General features: G+C 29.6%; 6 protein-coding genes and 1 non-coding gene across 9 annotated transcripts in view; 4 read left to right on the forward strand and 3 right to left on the reverse strand.

Moving 5' to 3' along the window:
* Cad87a (cadherin 87A) overlaps window positions 1–1,286 on the forward strand; it is a 33,716-nt gene extending 32,430 nt beyond the window's left edge. The window contains exons 10-12 of the mRNA XM_074258265.1: window positions 86–312; window positions 446–677; window positions 778–1,286. Coding sequence (XP_074114366.1) covers window positions 86–312; window positions 446–677; window positions 778–894 — 576 coding nt within the window. The 3' untranslated portion in view covers window positions 895–1,286. The remainder of the gene's footprint in view (window positions 1–85; window positions 313–445; window positions 678–777) is intronic.
* Window positions 1,287–1,777: 491 nt separating this feature from the next.
* On the reverse strand, window positions 1,778–3,763 carry Rpp21 (ribonuclease P protein subunit Rpp21). Its single transcript, XM_074258268.1, has 4 exons — window positions 3,624–3,763; window positions 3,470–3,534; window positions 3,282–3,373; window positions 1,778–2,786 (listed from the first exon to the last, which is right to left on the reverse strand). The coding sequence occupies exons 1-4, from the start codon at window positions 3,625–3,627 to the stop codon at window positions 2,465–2,467; spliced, it is 483 nt and encodes a 160-aa protein (XP_074114369.1). The 5' UTR covers window positions 3,628–3,763; the 3' UTR covers window positions 1,778–2,464.
* Window positions 3,764–4,042: 279 nt separating this feature from the next.
* Window positions 4,043–5,453, reverse strand: LOC141537511 (uncharacterized). The gene is made up of 3 exons (XM_074258538.1): window positions 5,200–5,453; window positions 4,948–5,111; window positions 4,043–4,548 (listed from the first exon to the last, which is right to left on the reverse strand). The coding sequence occupies exons 1-3, from the start codon at window positions 5,365–5,367 to the stop codon at window positions 4,221–4,223; spliced, it is 660 nt and encodes a 219-aa protein (XP_074114639.1). The 5' UTR covers window positions 5,368–5,453; the 3' UTR covers window positions 4,043–4,220.
* Window positions 5,454–5,646: 193 nt separating this feature from the next.
* On the forward strand, window positions 5,647–5,767 carry LOC141537792 (U5 spliceosomal RNA). Its single transcript, XR_012480971.1, has one exon. It is a non-coding gene; the product is annotated as a U5 spliceosomal RNA (small nuclear RNA).
* LOC141537453 (uncharacterized) lies at window positions 5,667–14,582 on the reverse strand. 2 transcript variants are annotated; one of them, XM_074258452.1, is made up of 7 exons: window positions 14,557–14,582; window positions 8,602–9,076; window positions 8,444–8,535; window positions 8,226–8,363; window positions 7,929–8,164; window positions 7,315–7,813; window positions 5,667–6,614 (listed from the first exon to the last, which is right to left on the reverse strand). In XM_074258452.1, the coding sequence occupies exons 2-7, from the start codon at window positions 8,875–8,877 to the stop codon at window positions 6,275–6,277; spliced, it is 1,581 nt and encodes a 526-aa protein (XP_074114553.1). In that variant the 5' UTR covers window positions 8,878–9,076; window positions 14,557–14,582; the 3' UTR covers window positions 5,667–6,274. The 2 variants fall into 2 exon arrangements, with proteins under 2 accessions (XP_074114553.1, XP_074114554.1); XM_074258453.1 differs by lacking the exon at window positions 14,557–14,582 and having other exon boundaries at window positions 8,602–8,812; window positions 8,913–9,352.
* LOC141537455 (uncharacterized) lies at window positions 9,480–12,110 on the forward strand. Of its 2 annotated transcripts, none has more exons than XM_074258455.1 (7): window positions 9,480–9,612; window positions 10,389–10,753; window positions 10,823–10,948; window positions 11,039–11,147; window positions 11,226–11,379; window positions 11,461–11,647; window positions 11,709–12,110. In XM_074258455.1, exons 1-7 carry the CDS (start codon window positions 9,608–9,610, stop codon window positions 12,023–12,025), a joined length of 1,263 nt encoding a protein of 420 aa, XP_074114556.1. In that variant the 5' UTR covers window positions 9,480–9,607; the 3' UTR covers window positions 12,026–12,110. The 2 variants fall into 2 exon arrangements, with proteins under 2 accessions (XP_074114556.1, XP_074114557.1); XM_074258456.1 differs by lacking the exon at window positions 9,480–9,612 and adding an exon at window positions 10,212–10,326 and having other exon boundaries at window positions 11,709–12,109.
* LOC141537454 (uncharacterized) lies at window positions 12,234–14,535 on the forward strand. The gene is made up of 8 exons (XM_074258454.1): window positions 12,234–12,338; window positions 12,556–12,920; window positions 12,990–13,121; window positions 13,205–13,334; window positions 13,417–13,573; window positions 13,648–13,843; window positions 13,911–14,039; window positions 14,230–14,535. Coding segments are annotated over exons 1-8 (1,302 nt in total). The 5' UTR covers window positions 12,234–12,336; the 3' UTR covers window positions 14,421–14,535.
* Window positions 14,583–14,605: the final 23 nt, after the last annotated feature.

Genomic DNA, 14,605 nt, shown 5'->3' on the forward strand with positions numbered 1-14,605 from the left:
AGTTTTAGCTCAAGTGTAAAAAAAGGAAAAAAAATTTTTGATATACATTTTTTGATGATTGAAAATAATAATTATGATGTTTAAGCCGGCTTACGGGGCGGTACAGGAGGAATCTTTTGACCCGGCATTAGCAGCGCTGATCGCGCTGCTGGTGGTGCTGCTAGTTGGCGCTATTACGGTAACGGTAGTTTGCTGTTGTCTCAGACATTGGGTCATCACTGTGCCAAATGACATCCGTAAGAAAGATGGGTTGATCAAGAAGCAAATCATTGATGAGCTTAACACCACGGAAAATCCGTTGTGGATCGAACAGTGAGTTTTTTTTTTTTTTTTTTTTTTTTTTTTTCATTTCTTCTTTTAATTAAGAAGAAATAATATTCTAAAATTACTTTAAGATAATGTTGTTCTCATTAAATTGATTGGATTGGTTGAATTTGTTTTGTAGGAAATTAAAACTCTATGAAGAACAAGAATTAACGATGCAAGTGTTCAGCGAACCAGAAGGCGGCTTAACGACCACCAATGAAAGACGCGGTAGTAATGGCGGCTTAAGTATCGGGATTGGCGACACGTCACAGGATAATACTTACGCAACTATCCAGCACCCACTTCAAGGGTGTAATAATAGGCATCGGTCTAGTACACCTGATTATACCACACTGCCTGGCAATCATAATGTAAGTTTATCTTTTTTACGAAATTTTTTTTCGTAAAAAAATTTAACAAAAATGATATTTAAATGGCAAAAAAAAAATTTTTATCTCCAACCTCTTTCAGTTATACGAATCGGCGATGGGTTTCCAAGGCTCGACATTCCAGCCATCGACCACGGTGGTGCCTCAACTGACCCTGGACCGTGATGGTCAGCCACAATTCGTGTCAGGATTAATTTAAGGCGCTGTTTTAATTTTTTAACAAACTAAATAATATTAATTAACAGTATAGAACATTAATATGCATGAATCATCAGTCATTAAGAAGGTTAATAGAGTATTTACATTCCACTTCATTTTCCATACCGGCTGCGGTAAAGTAGACTCTAACCGCCATTTTGTGTCACTCAGTAGCGTCCATTTTCTCGCAGCCCTCATATTTCATCATCTTTGTACGTAATTCATTTTTTGTACAATTAACTCTCTATTAATATTCGGTAAAAATAATACTGCATATACTCGATGAAGTAATTATTATTATTATTAATAATAATAATAATAATAATAGTTAATATTAATCTAAGAAGAAAGATAAGAACGATTATTAAATAAATAATTAATTAAAAGAAGAAATATACGCATTATAATGACTACGACAATAATTGAATGCGACACAATTTATTTATAATTAATGTTTTAATTTAACAAATGTGATTATTGATTTAATTTTAATAGATGTTAATCCGTAATTTGCTAAATCAAATTATCGTAGACTTGTATTAATTTTTATTAATATACTTCTGAATAATTATTGATATAATAATAATTATTAATTAATATTAATGTGTGCATGTTAAATGTGTAAAACGGTATAATTAATGACTTTTGTTTGTACGAACTCCATAATTGTAATATATAAGACAAAACGACTGTATTAGATGATCCGTCCGGCCCGGAATTAATTAATAATTAAGTTTTATATTTTTAAAAATGTAAATTAATCATCACTGCCGAGTATTTATTTTAAAAATTAATTTTAAGTTTTAATTATAAGATTTTTTTTATTTCTTCTTTTGCTCAAAGATATATTTTGCAATTTTTTTTATTAAAATAGTTTTTTTATAAAAATTTTTTATTTTATTTAAATAATAGAAGGCTAGAGCTTACATTTAAGCCCTCATTCATTAAAATTGATCAATTACAATGTGAGTTACAGCTAATTTTAATTATATTAATTTCATCTGTGTAATTAATATCGCGCTTTTTCGGCAATTATTTCTTCTTTTGAATGAATTTTTATCATTTATCATTTTAATTATACTTACTAAAATTTAATAATTTAGGTTAGGTGTTGTTAATATAATTTGCCAATTAATAATAATTATTATTAATATAGAGAAGAAATAAGAACTAGGGCATAGGGCGGACTGATAGTCATATCATAATGAATATCAAACAACCCGGAGTTAATAAATATTAATAAAATATTAATTAAATTAAATAGTAAAAGGCCAAACAAAATTATCAAAATTAAGTAGTAAAATATAATCGAATAATTATTTAATTAATTAATTAATTAACTATATTACTTAAAACTATTAGACAATTTGTTAAATATTTATCTCAGTTAATTTATTATAAATTATAAAAAAAATAAAGCCTGATTGGTTGTTAGATAAAATTTTATTATAAAAAAAAAAAGTATTAAAAATAATGTTAATTTTTTAATTATTCATTAATTGTAAAATATTTTATGTAAACAATTATTATACATATATAATTATAAAAACACTACAGTATTCATAATCAAATTAATCTTCATTATTTACAATATTAATTTCACCACTAGCGGCGTCCATTTTGTTTTTCCCGCCATTTTCTGGTTCTACTTGAGGTAAAAAGTCACTTTGTTTTATTTTTGAAGTGTAATTAAATATTTGGTTAATAGAATCGGGATTTTCAGTCCACAATTTGTAGCCCGGCTTAATGGGAATTTTTTTACTAGTTTTGCAAATCAGACATGTTTGTTTTACCGCTTTTATTGGCTTTGTTATTAACCTCACGTGAGATGTTTCTCCGGGGATCAACGGAGACTGGCAGCATTTACATATTGATCTTTTTAAATCCGTTTCTCTGAAATATTATTATAGTCTTCATTATTTGTTAATATAAATTTTAATTAATAATAATAATTATCATTTAAATTTATTAAATTAAAATTAGTGATATTAATTAACTCAGTAAATTTTTTTATAAAAATATTTTTTTTGCAAGACGGTAGATGGCGTTGTAATACATTTTTGATATTAATAAAAATTGTTCAAATTTTTTTGATGAAATTAATATAATTAATTTTTTAAGTTTTGAAGAAACTAAACGTTTAATTTAAAAAATTTTTTGTGGAAATTTTTAGTTAAAAATTATATAATTAAAAAATAAATTTATTTTTTATTTTTATTGATATTTATAACTTCAAAAAAAAAAAAAAAATTTATGAGTTAAAAATTTAATAAATAATTATTTTTGATCAAGAGTAATTGTAACATAGACAGATTAATTGAAAATGAAACTTGAAGGTAAAGTAATGATTGATGGTGAAACAAATTTAATTAAAGAAAATATAATTACATTCTCAGGACAGCTTTTCTCGAACAACTTATCATTGTATTGCCGAAACATGACGCTGTAATAGTGTCATGTTTAGAAATAAGTTTACTAGCCTGAAAAAAATAAATAAATAAATAAATAAATAAATAATTTTATTGATTGTAAAATTATTAAATTATATTATTAACACTCATTAATATATTTGTTACCTGATATAAATAATTCATGCGTTCCAAAACATCTTTTTTTTCACAACCAATATTGTTTTTCTTACCTAAAAAAAAAAAAAATTATATTCATAAGCATTTTCATTTAATTATTTATATTTATTAATATAATTATTAAAATTATTAAAAAACTTACTCATTATTTCAATTATCACTCATTTCTAAATAAAAAAATTTACAACGCTTGTAAACATGCGGGTTTTGTTTTTGTTTGAGGTTAGAGTGTTATTTTTCAAGCAAAAATCAATAATGACAGTATGTGTGCGTACTATACTGTTTCTAAATTAAAATAGATGAAATAAAAATAAGTGTGAAGTTAACTAAATATCGAATTATCGCAAAAAATATGGTCACTGATTTCTTATTGGCTAAAAAATTAAGGCGCGCAATTCAAATTTAAATTTTAAAACAATTTAAAAAATATATATATTTTTTTTTATTTTCTGGATATTTAGTTTTACTTTTTAATAAAAAAAAAAAAAAAATGCAAAATTTTTTAAATTTACATAATTATAATTCTTAATAATATTTTTTAGAAATAATTAAAATTGTCAGTCGTTTTAAATTCTTTTATTTCTTAAAGAAATATTTATTTATTTATTTATTTAAATAATTTAAATAAATAAATATCAAAAGACAATTTTAGTAAATAATTTTTATAAAAATGACTTAAAAAATTATGAAAAGTATAAAAATAATAAAAATTAATTTAGTTATGATTATAATTTATAAACTATGCTCTAGGGTTGAAATACGGCGAGTAAATCGGTTCTTTAGGAAGCAAGCTCGGAGTCAAATTAACATCCTGATCCTTGACCCGAGTTAACCTTCTTATCACCGGTGTTGGAATGCAGGTAGGTTTTAATTTTTCAGCGTTTTCTTTATCACCCAGTTCCTGATTACACTGATCTTCATAATCATCGAAATTTTCAACTGGAGCGATGTAATTCTTGAAATTCTCAAAGGCAATATTGTCATCGAGCAATGACAAATTTTGAGCTCTCAGTTCCAGTTCTTCGTCTTTTAAAATACTTGATTCTGATACCAGAGTCTCGTTAAAACTGAAAAATAATTGAAATTTATTATTGGTGAATATTAAAAATTTCTTTTTAAGGTAATCAGCATTAATTAAATTATAAACAAAAAATTTTACTCAAAATTAAAAAAATTTTTTTTTATTTAAAATTTTAAATTTCAATTTTTTTTTTTTTTTAATAATTTTTTTAACAAAAAAAAATTCTAAAAATTGTCAGACCTCTGCTAGTTTAATATCAAACAAATTTATTTAAAAAAATTGTATTTTTAATTTATTAAAATTTCTTCAAGTCAATTTTTTTTTTTTTTCAATAATTTATTTGATAAAAAAAATTATTAAAATGATTAAATATCTGCTAAATTAAATTTTCATGTTTGATATTAATTTATAAATTAAATAAAATAAAAAAAAAAAAAAACCATACCTAGTTTTCTGAAGAGGAGTATAACCGTGTTTCTTAAGAAAGTCTTCCAACGCATCACAATCCGGCTTAATAGAATTATTTATTATAGCCTCGCATTCCTTGATGAACCGGTCAACATCAGCCGTCGACTCTTTTTGTTCTTCAACAAGTTCATTTAATTCATCCTGCAAAAAAAAATTTTTTATTAAAAATTTAATAAAGAAGAATTAAAATAAAATTAAAAATTAAATAAAAAAAAAAAAAAAAACTTACATGAACTTTGTTGATAGAAACCAAGAAATTTTCAATCTGACTTTGCGCTTCCTCATCAGGAGCCTCAGTATTGCTCAAAAGCATGTGAGGAGTTTCCCAAGTTCTCTCCAGCTTCTCCAGTTTCTCGTCTATCACCTGTCCCAATTTCTTCAGAGTGTTTATTGACATTTTTAATAATTAAATAATTAAATTAAATTAAATTAAATCAAAATTTTTATTTTAATGTTGATGTTTACAATGCGGGGTATTTTGGGTTATGTTTGTAAATCGTTAAAAAACGAATTTTTTTTTAACTAAGCTGGTGAACTAGTACCCGAAATTACCAATTGAGAAAATTTTTCAGAAGTTAGTTCCAAAAAGCGCCGTCGGGTGGCGAATATCGCGCTTTTTTCTCGAGAGCAGAGACTGGGGTATAAAGTGTTAAGTTCGAATTTTTTGATTTAAAATTTACTTTGGTTTCCCTTCAATACACGCTTAAATCTTTCGCCTTTTACTAAAGATTTCCGTGGGGGGGAACATCTGATGAGTCTATAAGACAATTTTTTGTGTGCCTGGCGTAAGCTGGGCCAATGATCAATTCTAAAAATAATTTTTCCTTCCTAAGATATTAAATCTTGAAAATAAAATCAATTTTAGGCAAAATTGAAAATTTTTCCTAATTTAAAATTACTTTAATAATTTTTTAGGAAATATTATTAGAAAAATTCTAAATAATATTGGTAAAAATTAATTGAAATAAAAAAACACTTAAAAAAAATTTACACCAATAATTTTATTTAATTTTTACATGTGGAATTTTTTTATTAAATTTTATTACTGTAAAATTATTAAAAAAATATTGGAATGGTTTTTAAAATTTTGTTTGATGTGTAAAATTATAAGAAAAATTTAATTTTAAGGAATGGCTATTTAAAAAAATATTTTAAATTTAATAATCATTAATAATTTTCCAGAAAATTTATTTTTCACCCTTCTTACAGAATTTTACATTACATAAATTTTTCAAATTAAACTTTACACATAAAATTAATCCCAGAGAATATCTAGCAGGTTTTAAACTTCTCCAATTAATTAATTAATTAATATTATGAAAATCGTCAATTCGTATTGGTAACTTAAACGTATTATCATTAATATAAATTTTCGGCAATATGAATTTTTTTTGTCTCTTCTTATATGACAGCCGTCTTCGTTGAACTTTGGAATTATTTGCTAAACGAATCCAAATATTTTCAGCAATACAAATAATTGCACTGACAATAAACATTATACAGAGCCCCAAAAAAATCAACTGAATGTGCTCAAAAGTAACCACTTCGCTGGAAAATTTGCTGTTATAGGTGTCAGGAAATTCACGAGATATAAATTTGTGTTCAAAGTAGTTCAGGATGCCTGCGGTGCGAAAATTTAGTAAGCTGCAAAAAAAAAAAAAAAAAAAAAAATTTAACTTGTAAAAGTAGTATAAAAGTAGTATATAAAAGCTATTACTGATGATACTACTCTCAATTTTTCGATAATTTTATGTAAAATGTCAGTAAAAAACAATAATTATCCACTGTACACTGTAAGAATAAATTTAAAAGATAATTATAATGAATTAATTAAGAATAAATTATAAGAAATTAATTTTATTTACAATTATATTTTAAAGTTCGTTCAAATTTTGTCCGCTAATAGTTTTTATTTAAATACGAATTAAACGCCCGCTTAAGTTTATAAAGTAAATCATAAAAAGACACACTAGGGAACTGTATTAGAACTATATATTTAGTATAGTATGCAGCTGTCTTTAACCTCTATTTACAAATAAATAATTATATATGGCTGCTCAAAAGACCCGAAATTTCTTGAACTGCCAGCCGAAATAAAAATTAATTATAACTAAACAAAACAATATTAAGCTGGCATTTTCAATCCGCGGCTTCCCATAAGATAGATGAAGAGATTAAAAAATAAATTGAGTTTAAAAATATATATTTTCAAAAGTTATTGTGTTTGCACCTCCATAAAGACTTGAAAATCTCCTCTATGAGCCATTATTAATGGCTAAATCACTTTTTTATGTAAAAACATAAACTTACTGAAGAAAACATAAAAATTAAAAAGAAAACTTACTGCTTATTGATAAGTTTCCTGTACGGCCAAGAGGTGGTAGCAAGAAATGAAATCCTCCTCGTCTGAATGTGCTCAGCAACTTTAACAATGTTGCACTTGTGTTTAACTTCCCGATAAACGGACAGAAAAATTTCTGGAGCTTCAAAGTAGATCCGCTTGTCCTTGTCACACAATTTGGACTTGAAATCCTGCTTGTCGTCCATGTTAGGACAATTGGGCCGATTGATGATGTTGTCTATCTGGATGCCCTTCTCGCTGATATTTTTCTCAATCTGCTTGAGGTAATCACCGGGTCCGTCTTTGCTGCGTACGCAAATTGAATAGGAACCGCGTCCGTTCAGATAGATGCTCTGGAGGTCGTTGAAGGGCATTATGGTGCCACTTATCGACAGATGGGACATCAGGGTACTGTTGAATCCGCAGGTTATCAACACGCTCATTGTCAGCGAGGTTAGGATCAAACAACGCATCGACCATGATGACGGCAAGTTTTGTACTCCTGTGTACAATATTTATAGGATTGCGATTCAGTTTTATCAATATGAAGGCATAAATTAAATAATATTGTTCCAGTAATCCACAATGCATACTTTAAATAAAGTATAGATAGATACCTTGACCAGTTATGCTACCAAGAACACAAAGAAAGTTGAATGACAACTCCGAGAATTCATTGTTCGACTCATTATAATTTGAGCACGCCTTTTTCTTCAGCCGGTACATCCCAAAGAGAACGCCGCTAATTCCCACGATGTAAAACATTGTTGCTATCCATAAGTCCGGTCTAAATATCCTGATGTACCACCACATTGATACCCTGGCTGCTACTTCACGAGTGTACAATGAGTACCTAGTTTGTTTTTAAGATATTTATCATCAAAATGCCGGATTTTATTGGAGAACTAACTTACGAAATGGTGGTTAGTTGATGGTTATAGTGATAGTATCCGCCGTAGTATTTGTCGATGGTTGCTGCGCCTAAGAAGACATTGCAACCACTTGAGGAGAATAAGTCCAGCTCGTGTCCCGTTCCGTTTTTGTACGTGGATCTATGAGTTGAGATTTTGCCGGAAGGATTAGTATAATAAATACGGAAAAATTGATGAGCATAATAATTTTGAAATATTACTTAAATTTCAGAGTTTCTTCCAAAAGGTTCCAAATATTTCCGATGTATCCATCGATTGTATCATTGGTGACTTTTTCCACATAAGGTTGCATCTTTAAAATTTCAGTAAGTAAACTTAAATTCAGATATTAAAATATTTTATTTGTTGTCAAAATTACCGTATCGACACCGACAATAACTTCTTGCCCGGTGATGTTATCCAAGTAATCAACAGTGCAAACAAGAGTTCCATTCCCGGTCAGCGACTCAAAGTGATCAAATTCTTTAGTTGTTTCGTTCCATTTTCTGATCCTTCCAGAATAGTACATTGCACTCTCGAATTCATTTTTGTTTCTCAAAATTTGAAGACAAACTTCTGCATTAGTAATACTGTAAAATTTATAACTTGCCAATATTCCAAAAATCAAAAGATATTTTAAGTTTGATATCTTCATTTTAGTTAGACGTTTGCGTCGGAAGACTAACGTACGTTGTGGTTTACTTCACCTGACAATACGTATTGTGTGACGTGACAATTGGACATTGTTCAGTCAAAGACTCGGTAATTGACGGGTCCTTTTTGTTCGGTGAACTTTTGTACCATTGATTGTTGTCAATCGTGATGTTATTTTTCGTGACTCAGCAAAATCACATCTTTGAACGAAATTATGACTAATGAGTCAAAATAATCTTTGAATTTCCATTTATTTAACGGACTAAAATTATTCTTTTAATTTTTTAAAAAATTAATTTTGAAAGGAAATTTTCTGAGATAATTTATTTGATTTTCATGAAATTTTTTTACAGGAGCTATGTTGGGGTATTTCCGCTGAAATTTCAAAATTTTTAGCATTCAAATCATTTTAAATTAGATTTCTTAATCAGGGAAAAAATCGGATATGATAAATTTTCTGCTCTACCATCAAAAGTATCATTATCTACTATTAATCAGTAGAATCTCCATGAAAGTTATCTTAGATTAAATAAGATGGCGTTAGGAGTCATCAAATGACGTCTTTCAAATCCAACAACAACGTCCGATGACACATGACTCACGATTAGTTATTTACACGTTCGTCCTCGTGTCAGCCAATGCGGTTAGATAGATAAATTAATAGAAGTGCCTCATTCTAATAGTCATACATTTCATACATTTGAGATTCCTGATTTGTCCTTTAAGTTATAATGGGGTAAGCAATTTAAATAAGTATCCTTAAATTTTTATCCTATAAAGTATCCTTAAACTTATAGAAAGTTCTGAATTAAAGGTTCCTAAATCTCCTTAGTTGGATAACCAGGTTTCTATTTTATCGAAAAACAAATGAATATCCCGGTAAAAGTCTTGGGTTCAAATCCTACTCTCAGTTTTTTTTTTAATTATTGATCTCTCGAACGAATCAACCGATTTTGACAGGCTTGGCAGCGATCGACGTAGTTTTTCAAGGTTAAGAGCTGATTAGTTTTTGGAGATAATCGATCAAACCGTTTAAAAGTGATTCCAAAAAAACCACTTGGAAAAAAAAAAATGTTTTTCGTATTTTTTCACGATTTTTTTGAGATTTCTCGAAATCTATCGGTCCAAATCAGTCTGAAATGTATTCAAAATCTAAGTTTGGCCAAGTCCTTTCAAATGGCGCCCACAGTGATGAAATCGGTCAGATCAATTGCAGGATAATTTTTTTTAATTTTCCGTTGAATAATATACGTAAAATAAAATTCTCCAAAGTTCTAGATAACAATTTTCGTGACTATTAAATTAATCCACGACTTCATTTCGATTAATGTCATTTTATCGCATTTGATAAAGAACAAAAGATATTTATTACACTTATTATTATCTAAATTAATCATATTTTTCGAAATAATCGATCTAGCCTGAAGCTAATTACTAATCACTAAAAAATGTAATTACCACAAGTACTTTTATATTAGACAAAAATTCTAACAAATAATAATTTCTGTTAAGGGAGGAGATTTTTCCAAACGAAATATGGCTCGAAATATTCAATAGGATAGACATTCCACAGTTGATGGAATTGCGGTTGGTGTGCCGTCATTTCTATGAACTGATAGAAAGAGTCTTGAACAGACACCCGGGATGGAAATCTTTGGCGGATAAAAAAATCTTGTACGAATGCCTGGAGCATACGATGCAGCGGGCTTATCCCTATGACCTGATTAGCCATTGGATGGATATTGATGATCCGGTTATCTGGCGAGGATCCTATTTGTCTTTTATGAAATGGCAGAAGGTTCTGGTAAACGAGCCCACGAAGGACGCCATTGTTTCGACATTAAACTTTGGAGATGTTTCTTGTGTCTGTACCTTTGGTGAGTTTAAATTATATTAAAATGTCTTCAGATTTTTAAAACTAGGCTTGAAATTGATTTATTCTGCAGATAAATATATATCAATTGCTTATGAAAATGGAGCGATAGCAAATTACACCCTTGATAACATAAATCAGCCATTTTACTTAGCATACCACGGCACCGGCATAGTTCAGATCGAATTTTGGTATTCCAGTTACGTAATTACATTATAGATATCTGTTAACAATTTTTAAACTGATTTGTAGTTAATTAATGCTTACATACTGTTGATTCCACCTCTAGATGGTGACGTACTGGTTGTATCTCTAGGCGACAACAACGATTTGAAGTTTTGGGACCTCGAGAACAAAGTTGAGATCGCTACTAATGGTTTCTTCGCTAACAGCATCAGGTAATCTTCGTCTATCTTATTTAAAGCCAAAAAAGCTTCATCTATTTCCAAACTTTTTGGTTTATATTATTTAAATAGCTCTGGAGAATGCCGGCATTTCTGCATAGGCGATATGGGAGGAATTCTAACCTCGTATGAGAGGGTTGGTAACCTTATATCACCTGGCCCGACGAAAAATTTGGAACTCGGGGAGAACCAACAACTTATTGCGCATTGTCTTGTCGGAAAAAATGTAATTAATATCACAATCTTTAATAGATTTATCACGAATCCTTTGATAAATTCAAATTATGACGTTGGATTTTGATTCCAGATGAAAGCAATGGCATACGAAGAGGGCGGCACTGTACTGTCCGTGTACAGGGGGGAAATACAAGGCGGAAAATTGATTAGATTTCAATATATCCAAGAAAAAGATTGGATTCGTTTACCGGAAAATATAAATGCTACTTTCCAAAGGCTGGTTATGCCAAACATCACATTTTATTTTGGAATTGGCGGTAAGTTTTAAAATCAATACTAAAGCATAATCTTTTGTCTAATTCAATTGAAAATAAACAGAAAACAGTATTGGATCGACCAATTACTATGAAGACGAGTGGCATGAATACAATTTGGGCCCGCACTTCGGATCCAACGTCAGATCGATAGCGCTGCATGCCCAAATTCTGATGTTCGGTCTGGACGATGGTTCCATTCATTTACTCTACATTTCGCACTACGGCCATATCATGGAGCTGGAAGAGAGGATCAAAAATTCCAGGAAAATTGAGGTTGACACCGAGCCAATTGTTGACTTGACTATTTTAGAAGTTGACAAAAAACCTTGCATTGTTGCAGTCACTGAACAAAAAGTTCACTTGGTTAATTTTTTCTAGAGTTTTCTGTTTATATTTTATAAGTACCAATTGTTATCTTTTGCAATTTTACAATAAACAGTGTTTTTAATATCAAAAAGCTTCCATGTTATTTATAAATTGTCTTATCTTGAGCAAGTAGTCTTCCTTTAATGATATAATCAATTCTTATCTTTCCACACTTTTTGATTTGGAACATTTTAAATGATGTTAGCAGAAATCAATCCATTATTAATATTGTCGTGACAGAAGCTTATATCGTTAGAGAGTGTCTCTAAGTTAGTCATTCGAGTTTGATCAGTTAAAGAACGTCGTTTAGAAATTATCACAAAATGTAAGCAATTATTAACTTATTCTTGTTTAAAATTAATCCGAGTTGAAATTTAAGTCGTAGATTTAACGTATTTAACGTATTGAACGTTTTGGATAGCGTAACTGGAAGTGCCCTTAAGGCGCAACCAAACGGAACCGGGTTCGATTCCTTACCGGGGCTGTCAAAATTATTTTTTCTATGTTAAAGTTATTTTATTAATTTTTATTAATTTCCAAAGGAGGAGACTTAACAAATCGCTGTGGAAGAAGATCTTTGAGAAGCTAGACTTTAGAACATTCGTTGGGCTGAGGATGGTGAACCGCGAGTTTTGCAAAGAAGTGAAGAAACATTTGTACGAACTAGAAGTGTGGCGATTCATGTGCTACGAACAGACATTGTTGGACTGTCGAACAATGACAATGGCTCGTAGGTTTCCACATGAGCTTATAACGCACCAGAGTGAAGTTGACAACCAAGATCTGTGGAGAGGAACTTATTTGTCGTTCAAAAAGTGGGCCAGAATCATCGAAAGTCCTCATAATAATAATTTGATGCTGTCAGCGTCTCATGTAGGGACATATATTACTTGTATTACGACTTTTGGTGAGTAAAATTGTCTTATTGATTTTATTTTGTCTTCTTTGGTGATTGCTATTATTTCCTTTGTTTCAGACAAATACTTGCTAGTATCTTTCGAGAATGGCCTCATGAACTGCTATGATCATTCAGTAATTGATAAGAACATTCCGGTTTTCACTGTACAGCATAGTCATCGAATTCTTCAATGCGAATTTTGGTATTCCAGTTACGTATAAAACCATATAATAAAAAATATAGCGCTGTATAATTTTCAATGTATTTATCATTTCTTCTTTTGATATAAACAGCCAATAGAAAGGGAAAACATTCTGCAAAGGTGATAATTGTCGCGAGAGACAGAAAAAGTCATCTATCCTTTTGGGATCTCAAACGTAAGCAAAGAATTTTTGCCGGTGATTGCAAATCCCACAACATATGGTAATTATCAATCGAAAACAATTTTCTTTAGGTAATCACTTCATCGCTTCTTATATTTTCGATGCTGATTTAACTGTTTCAGTACCGGTGAGGGTCGACATTTTTGCATTGCTGAGTACGATGGTGTTTTAACATCATACGAGCTAAACAGCGAAGATGAAATAGTTCCCGGTGCTGTCTATGAATTAAATTTGAGACCGAAAGAATTAATCGCGAATTTATGCATTGACGGAAAATATGTAATACTGCTTTTTCTTTTTGTTGCGGCACCAATGCAATGCAACGAATTAAAACTCCGTATATTGGGTTACAGATAACAGCAATGTCAATGATGATGAAAGAAGGAAAAATTGGAACGATATTGTACTTCCTTGCAGCAATTATCAAGGACAACAGGATATCGCATTTCGCTGTAGAACAGGAAAAAGATTGGATTAAGCTTCCTGAAGATTTGTACGACATTCATCGACTTGTTATGCCAACAATAATCTTCTTTTTCGGACTAGCAGGTCAGTTTTTTAAATTCATACCTCTTTTTACTTGATTTATATTAATATATTTTGGACTGTTCCGCAGATTCCAAGATTGGATCGACTAATTTTTACGAAAATGAGTGGCATGTGTATGATATTCAAAGCAAATTGGGGTCCCAAATTACTGCAGTAGTTTTACATGCACAAATTCTCATAATTGGCCTGCAAAATGGTGAGTTTTAATAATCCAATGACAATTTTTGGTTATAAATAAGGGAATTGTCAAAAGATTCAGAAACGATGATTTGAAATGATTACCTCCATGTTAATTGTATATCTATATGGTATTCAAATCCGATGCTTTTAAATCATTTTTCAAATTAGATTTCTTAATCAGGGATTAAAAACTTTTTTCTTTTAAGGTGACATTCATTTTTTCCACATTGAGAATTATATGGATATTGTTAACATAGAAGAGAGAATTACTAGCAGTGTAGTAACAAATATATCCAGCAAGCCAATTATTGATTTAATTATAATGGAATATCAACAAAATCCATCGATTATTGCCGCAACTGAAGATGAAGTTATCTTGGTTAGCTTTGAGTTTTAATTATTATGAACTTGATTATAAAATTATTTTGATTAATATTTATCCCGTAGAAAGCAACAATATAAATATAACTACGCAAAAGTTAAAATAAAATTGACGATATGGTCAAAAATAAGGTCTTTATACTTTTACTTACCATACCCGAGTCCAACCGTCCAACCGTCCAACCGTCCAACGTCGACCTG

The sequence above is a fragment of the Cotesia typhae genome, unplaced genomic scaffold, assembly GCF_013202065.1.
Source record: "Cotesia typhae breed Kobodo isofemale line unplaced genomic scaffold, CoteBio_Ctyphae scaffold_91, whole genome shotgun sequence".
Classification (NCBI taxonomy): domain Eukaryota; kingdom Metazoa; phylum Arthropoda; class Insecta; order Hymenoptera; family Braconidae; genus Cotesia; species Cotesia typhae.

Bases quoted from the DNA above. Each gene is read 5' to 3' on its own strand.
- Rpp21 (XM_074258268.1), bottom strand. The intron at 3,374-3,469 runs GTAACAAATATA...TATTTTTTTCAG, and splicing joins GCATGAATTATTTATATCAG to GCTAGTAAACTTATTTCTAA. The intron at 2,787-3,281 runs GTAATTATATTT...ATAATATTTCAG, and splicing joins AGAAAAGCTGTCCTGAGAAT to AGAAACGGATTTAAAAAGAT.
- LOC141537511 (XM_074258538.1), bottom strand. From the start codon at position 5,367: ATGTCAATAAACACTCTGAAGAAATTGGGACAGGTGATAGACGAGAAA. The intron at 5,112-5,199 runs GTAAGTTTTTTT...TTTTTTTTGCAG, and splicing joins TTTCTATCAACAAAGTTCAT to GATGAATTAAATGAACTTGT. The intron at 4,549-4,947 runs GTATGGTTTTTT...ATTATTTTTCAG, and splicing joins ACTCCTCTTCAGAAAACTAG to TTTTAACGAGACTCTGGTAT.
- LOC141537453 (XM_074258452.1), bottom strand. From the start codon at position 8,877: ATGAAGATATCAAACTTAAAATATCTTTTGATTTTTGGAATATTGGCA. The intron at 8,165-8,225 runs GTAAGTTAGTTC...AAAACAAACTAG, and splicing joins CATCAACTAACCACCATTTC to GTACTCATTGTACACTCGTG. The intron at 7,814-7,928 runs GTATCTATCTAT...TATTGTACACAG, and splicing joins TGGTAGCATAACTGGTCAAG to GAGTACAAAACTTGCCGTCA.
- LOC141537455 (XM_074258455.1), top strand. The intron at 10,754-10,822 runs GTGAGTTTAAAT...TTTATTCTGCAG, and splicing joins TTCTTGTGTCTGTACCTTTG to ATAAATATATATCAATTGCT. The intron at 11,648-11,708 runs GTAAGTTTTAAA...GAAAATAAACAG, and splicing joins ATTTTATTTTGGAATTGGCG to AAAACAGTATTGGATCGACC.
- LOC141537454 (XM_074258454.1), top strand. The intron at 12,921-12,989 runs GTGAGTAAAATT...CCTTTGTTTCAG, and splicing joins TACTTGTATTACGACTTTTG to ACAAATACTTGCTAGTATCT. The intron at 13,844-13,910 runs GTCAGTTTTTTA...ACTGTTCCGCAG, and splicing joins CTTCTTTTTCGGACTAGCAG to ATTCCAAGATTGGATCGACT.